The sequence below is a fragment of the Mchenga conophoros genome, linkage group LG14 (assembly GCF_057382185.1).
Source record: "Mchenga conophoros isolate Kocher_MC1m ecotype Shallow Benthic linkage group LG14, M_conophoros_male_GT1.1, whole genome shotgun sequence".
In the NCBI taxonomy this organism is placed as follows: domain Eukaryota; kingdom Metazoa; phylum Chordata; class Actinopteri; order Cichliformes; family Cichlidae; genus Mchenga; species Mchenga conophoros.
Window position 1 is genome coordinate 9,302,452 of NC_140539.1, and position 7,354 is coordinate 9,309,805.

The window sequence follows — 7,354 nt, forward strand, 5'->3', positions numbered from 1 at the left end:
AAAACATGTCCTGTTTTAAGCCAGGCACTCCCACCTCCGCTCAGCCACTATTGCTCTGGCAGCAACGGTGCTAGAGCCAGAGCAGGGGAGAGCCGAGCTGGAACAAACCATTTTGGGAGGGGGGAGGGGTTATCTATACTTTTGTTGTTAAAATGTTCCATCTCAAGTAAGTACTGTATGCTTTTTATATTTTTAGTAGTGTGTCCCACAAACAGCAAATATTTTCAAAAAAAAGTAAGAAATCTTTGGGGGTGCTTTGATTTATTTTGGGGGGTGATGAAGCACCCCCAAAATGCTGAAGCACCCCCAAAAATGAGCTAAAATCGCCCCTGCTTCTATAAAGTATTTTCCCAGTTCAGGTTCCCTGTTGCATTTAGGTTTGTCTTGTTTATTGTGTCAGCCAAAATACAAAATAAACGTCTTGTTTTCTTTTACCAATCTCTCCTGTGTCGTCTTCATTCTGGTGCTCACTGATTGGTCTCACACAATCTGCAGCCTCAGATCATGATGGTTTAGAAATATTGGAAATGACAGTATTATTTTTGAGTTGCGTTTTTAATCTAGGCCATAGGTGTCAAACTCTGACCCGCGGGCCAAATTTGGCCCACAGCCTAATTACATTTGGCCCGCGAAGCCATACCAAATTACTATTAGAGCTGGCCTACTGGTATTATACAGCTAATATATATATTGTTTAGTATTAAGCTTTGCTTGTTCCATATTCAGTTTTTCAGCAAAACTTGTTTGAATCCATAAGAAAAGATTCATTCTTATATCTAGAGGAAGATTCTTTTTTCAATAAATATTAACGTTAGCCCGCGACTTTGTTCCAGTTTTGAATTTTGGCCCACTGTGTATTTGAGTTTGACACCCCTGATCTAGGCCATTGTAACCACTGTGACTCCACTGCAGGCAGGACCATGATAAAGTTCACACATAAATGGCTTCCAAACTGAAGTTCACTAATCTGCAGTCAGCTTGCCTTATTTCCTTCCCTCACTTTTTTTTTTCACTTTCAAGAACATTGAAAATAAAACAAATAACAAGTCAATTAAATTTTTAGAGTTTTGTTATTTTAAGTATTGTGTAATTTAGGGATTTTCCCCATCTTATACTTAAATAAGATATTTTTCGTCACTGTTCAGCTGTACACATAAAAATGAAATATGGACTGTCTAAAAAAAAAGAGAGCGTAATTTTACATGAAATAAATAAAAAGTATGAAACATTACAGGGCCTAGGCTTATGTGAATTTACATTGATGGATGCCAGATGGTTTGTTTTCAGTTACCTTTAATACGTTTGTAAGTTTTGAAGAGAGATGATCAGTTTGAATAAACAGGTAAAGACATGTTATTACAGTAGATAACCTGTGCTAAAACTAAACAGAAGAACAAGAAACAATTTCTTAAATGTGGCAGCGTGATGATAAATGATTAGACTGGACACAGTGAATGTTCCTCGTTTGGAGTCTTTTTCTGGAAAACATTTAAATATGTGGCGCTTGTGCGCCATCATCACATATGGTGATGATAAATAAAAGTGGCAACAGGTGCACTGGAGAGCCACAGTATCCACAGACCATTTCTCTACTTTCCCTCCTGACTGATTTTCCTTTTGTTTGGTTTTTAGCTACTGTTCTTGTCACTGCTGGTAGCCCAGATGCTTACAGCCAATTCTGGTTGCACAGGTAGTCCAACTCCTCCAGGATGGCACATCCATGCAAGAAGGTTTGCTGTGTCTCCGAGCTCAGTCTTGAGTATATGGAGGAGATACCAGGAGATGGGAGGTTGCACAAAGAGAGTTGGACAGGGCCATAGAAAGGCCTCACCCTAAAGGGCAAGATCTGTGTCTGCTCATTTCTACTAGGAGGAGCTGCCAGACTCCCACAGAATGACCTCCAGCAGGCTATTCCTGTGCATGTTAGTTATCAAACTGTCAGGAAAAGGTTTTGTGAAGGTGGCACAAGGTTCCAACATCCTTTAGTGGGCCCCGTGCTCACAGTCCAGTACCATGTATCTGCATCTTCATCTGCAGCTATGTCAGCTGAGTTAAACCTTCTTCTACTGACCACTCTGTGCATGGTCACATGTTAACCAAGTTAAACAGCAAATGTATTCAGCACAAAATTAAAATATAAACCTAAATTGTTCCATGCCACCATTTTTATAAACTCTGACATCACAGAAAACTGCATAATGCACGATCTATAGCAAACACCAGTCAAACATTGGTGAACTTTACTGGTATTTCTGGAAGTTTTATGAATCTTCAGCTTTAACTGTAGAAAAAGAATTCTTCATCCTTTTATAATCTTTTCCTCCAGGAAACACCGCATCAGCTACAGGACAGTTAAGTAATGTACATTTTGCTGTTACACAAAAGAAAACAAACAAAACAAAAAAGCATCTGTGTAAACAACAAATATTTGTTTTATTTAAAATCTTTATACACTTTGACATATATTAGCCCAACATTACTGCGACATACACAAGCTAACATTTGTTTAACAATACCAATAGAAACGTATCTACAGGAGATTTAACCTAACTAAATGAAATCAATTTCACTGCACATGGATGAAACAAATCAAAGCAAAATCAAAGAATCAAAACAAAACAAGCGGGAGAAAAGGCAGCAAGTAAGGGAAATTCATTCTTCACAAATTTCTTTCAAAAGAAAGGCGAGCACAGCATAACTAACATGCTAAGATTGATTTAGCTGTCAGCAGTTGTAACAGGCAGTGGGAGAGTTTTATATGTGACACTATATCTATCACAATTGGACAGCACAAATTACCACAATGAAACACATGGGCTTAATTTTAGAAAGAGCCATACAGAGCAAAGCAGCAGCAGCTCCCTCTCTAAATGATGTGCCATAAGGTGGGCTGATATAGTGGCAACTAAAATCTCCATCCATTCACCTCTATTTATCCAATTCACAGTTGAAGGGGTGCTGGAGCCTATTCGAGCTACCATAGGGTGACAGGCAGGGTATACCTTGGACAGGTCGCTAGTATGTCACAGGGCTGCCACTAAAATTCATTTTGAGCAATCACTTGTATCGACAGAAGTTTCAAATGAAACCTTAGCAACCCTAATATCAAGCAGAATGTAACATTATTGTATATTGGACTAAATCAGCCATAAGGTTAGAGAGGCTTTTTTGTAGAAGCAAGTGTGTTTCAGGCAGATGAAAAACAGCCCCAAATGAAAAGCTCTTGAACTCATAAACAATTCACAAAAAAACATAGAAAACATACCAAGTGTTTAAACTGAGAAAATGTACCTTTTAAAGACAAATATTAGCCCATTTTAAATTTGATGGCAGCAACTGATCTATAAAAAGACTCTTCTACTATGAAGCCACACTGCTGTAATAGAGCCAGTATGTTATTTATCAGTCTTATGCAACAAATTCTCTGAAAAAATGTCATCAACATTTAGAGCATTGCTCTAAAATCTGTATATAACTATCAGCATTGATGGTGCCTTTCCAGATGTGCAAGTTGCCAATTTCATGGTCAGTAATGCACACCCATACCATCAGAAGTGTAACCTTTAGAAGGCCCATCTCTTCTTTAGTCCAGAGAATTGATCTGACCATAGAAAAGTTTTTCAATTTGTGCATTTTAAATGCATTTTGCCCAGAGAAGATGGTGGTGTTCCTGGACCATGTTCTTCTTTTTCTTTAACTTGGATTTGTCGTTGGCACAGTAAATTATGATTATGATTCACATACAGCAATTTCTGCAAGTGTTCCTGAGCCCATGTGGTGATTTCCACGACACAGGCATACTTTTTTGTAATGCAGTGCTATATTAAGGCCTGAAAATCACAGGACTGCAATGTTGATTTTGGGCTTTGTCCCTTGCGCACAGAGATTCCTCCACATTCTCATAATGCATTGATGGTGTTATGTATTGTAGATTATGAGATATTCAAGCCTTTACAATTTTACATTGAGGGATGTTATTCTGATTTTTTTTCACAATTTAGAGATGCAGTTTTTATAGGTTGATGAAACTCTTCCTTTCTAAGATGCTCTTTTTATACCACATTACTGACCTGTCTTTCATGCAACTGAAAAATGTACAACAAGGAGACAACTTATCACAAAAACAAAGCAGCTAGTCTGACTAAAAAGACGAAAAAACACAATTTTTCTTCTGTTTTTCTTATCTGTTTGTTAAAAGGTGGTTTGTTTCATGTCCTGACAGTATTTAGTTCAACAAGCGGTGACTTCCAGAAGCTTTCTAACTGATTTAGACAAGCTGCTTCCTCAGTTGTGAACACTGTTTCCAACTCCTCAGTAAGGAAAATCGGTTGTCCTAAAAGTCGCTAGAAGTCGCTAAATGACGTCCTCGCCTAATTTGCATAATTGGTCATGCTAATCTAATTGTAATCTATGTTGTTGGAGAGAGAAATAACATCGTGGAAGAGACATAAAGTGAGTAAAAAAACGTCCTAAATGCATTTAGAGTTTATTTAGAACTACAAATTAAATTTCTTTTAGCAATTATTGTTTTTTTTTTAATGTCACAATTCCAACCCTGCTCCTTTACCCGGGCCTGGACCGGCAAGTGACCCGAAATAGGCACTCTGGTGAAGTTACTTTGTGTGTGTGTGTTTATAAGTAGTTTTAAACCTTGTGATCCACAAAACAGCATAAGAGTAAAAGAGTAAAAGAAGAACTGACTGCGTTACAGCACCCGCTGCTTGTTGAGAGTAAAAGAGATAGCGCTTTCACGTCTTTTTTTAACGACTTTTTTTTTTAGAAAAAAAAGTCGCTAAGGGGTCTGAAAACTCGCTAAGTTGGCAACACTGGTTGTGAAGTGAACAAATATAAAGTAGATTTAATCAATTATGTGATTTGCTGCCTTTTCCCATACTTTCTGTAGCTGAGGCTTTCATGTTGCAGTGAAAATAAAATATGAAGCCACTAACCCAAGCCTTTGCTTTTGCTGTTTCAGTCTCTGGCTTTCACGCAAATGTTGCTGAAGAAATGAATATTGATGGTTAACTGCTGAAAACTTTGCATGTGGTTGAACTACTTAAGAATCTTGTGCACAAACGAGCTACTTTGTTAAAAACAAAAAAACAGGCATTTATCATGGGACATCTGATAGCAACTCTAGCAGGTCACTAATCTATAGTTCTCTTCCCACGTCCTCTTTTTTCTTCCAGAAGGAGTCAAAAGAAAAATAATACATCAGTGGATCCAGACAGCAGCTCAAAACAGTCAGAAATGCCAGTGGAGCTATTTTTCCTTTGCTTTTTGTAACTGCGTGTAGTGGCATGGGCAGAAAACATGTGCAGAATATAAGCAAGTTGATGGCAAAAATCAGCATTACGTTCACCTTGTTTCTGACCTTTGCAGAGTCACTGAGATGTTTGTGTAGAGTCCAGGAAACCATAACGGTGCACACAATGTTGACTGCTAGCATTGTGACCAGTAACACAATCTGAAGGTAAATAATTGCTGATCGTGTTACACTTTTATAATAATGAGATTGAAAACAATTGTGTTCTGTGTGGTTCTGTACGTGTTTTACAAATCCTATGCCCTCTGGGATATTTACCACCAGCAAAACCCCCCAGACGAGTGCTGCTCCTTTCCAGGCATTGCACGAGGTCCGAAGATGGCGAGACCTCAGAGGATAAACCACAGCCAGCAGTCGGTCCACGCTTATGAAGGTGATGAAGGAGGCGCTGGAGCGAATGTTGTTGCGAAAGATTATTAGGCTGAAGAGGCATGTGATAATTCCCAGCGAGGTGCCTGTTGCATGATGGTAGATCCTCATGGGCAAAGAGAAGATGGCTAGCAGGTCTGAGAGTGCCAGGTTCACCATGAAGACAGCGTTGGGTGATTTGAGGCTGTGGCGGCGAAGAAGAATCCACAGTGAGACTGCATTCAGTGGCAGACCTATCACCATAATGCAGCCAAAGATCCCAGCATAAACCCGGTCATCTTCTGTGGAGCTGTTTGATGTGTTCATGATGAGAAAAGAAATGTCTGAATGTCCTTTTTAAAGAACGGAAGCAGTGTGGCAAAGGTTCCTCTTTGTGTGGTTTTTCTTTGTGAGTGAGACGTGACTAGTTTGTGACTGTAACTAGTGTCACTACAGGAAACTCAAGCTCATCTCATAAGCTCTTCCTCTACATTTGTGCTTTGACGATATTGTGATCTTGGATGGCAGAGCCACTTTTATCATGCGGCTCTCTTTACTACACAGAAACTATTGCCTCTCTAAGATGCTGCTTTTATACCAACTCATGTTACTGATCTGTTGCCTATTAACCCAATAAGCTGCAAAATATTGCTCTCATTATTTCTGTTTTCTAGCTTTTGTTGCCTCTGTCTCCTAAGATATATTGCTGCAATCAGATTCCAACTTTCTCACTGTAAATATTTTACATGTCTTATTGACATTTGGGACAGTGTCCCAACTTTTTGGATGTGACATTGTAGGACTTTTAAACAAATTGTTAACGCAATATGGCTATGTCTAATGTAGGGGACGGCAACCTTTAACATCAAAAAACACATTTTAGCCTCTCCACCCACAGGTCTATTTGAGTTCACACCTTATGGAAAATTCATCAAATAACAAACAGCCCACTTTCAAATAAATAAAACGTAGCAGTGGAGTAATAATTTTAAAATAAAAAGAGTAATCATGAAAGCTTTTTGCATGAAATTATGACTTCAGTCTATTTCAGTGTACTGTCCTCTTCTCAACAGGCGACAATAAAACAGCTTGAGGTCAGGGTCGAACATATACAGATATTTGCAAAAGGTATTATAGATATTTTGTGATTGAAAATGACAGCATATTAAATAATAGTGTTCTCACTTTGTTTTGTTTGATTTCCATATCAGGGCTGCAAGAAGGTGTTTGGACTTCCTGTAGTTTATGTTTGAGAAAACCTGCTCGCATTGCTATGCGGATCTCAAGATATGCAGGCCTCCGAAATATGGAGAGAAATATGTCTCAAAAGCGTAAACTAAGCTTTACAAACGTATTCAATGATGCGTGTGTAACTTTAGAGGACTCACGCGCGTGCTTCAATCCACACAGAAATATCTGACCACACGTAAAACTATTTTACAAACGCATACATCCAAACCTGAGTAAATAATTAATTTATTAAGATCAGCTTCAAGAATCCGATCATTTTGACTATCAAAAGCCTTTTTGTGCGTACAAACGTATAAGACTACACGAAACAGCTCTCTCGCTCGCTCACAAAACCTTACATACGTGTGGACGAATCACCTGATACGCACAGATCACGCCCACGTAGGTTTTGAGGTAAATTTAACACTGCCAGCTTCTGCGTTCAAGTGC

General features: G+C 38.7%; 1 protein-coding gene across 1 annotated transcript; it reads right to left on the reverse strand.

The window, feature by feature from the left end:
* Positions 1 to 5,152: 5,152 nt before the first annotated feature.
* LOC146559222 (lysophosphatidic acid receptor 6-like) lies at positions 5,153 to 6,009 on the reverse strand. Its single transcript, XM_085244768.1, has one exon. It carries the CDS (start codon positions 5,999 to 6,001, stop codon positions 5,153 to 5,155), a length of 849 nt encoding a protein of 282 aa, XP_085100894.1. The 5' UTR covers positions 6,002 to 6,009.
* Between the last annotated feature and the right edge of the window lie 1,345 nt (positions 6,010 to 7,354).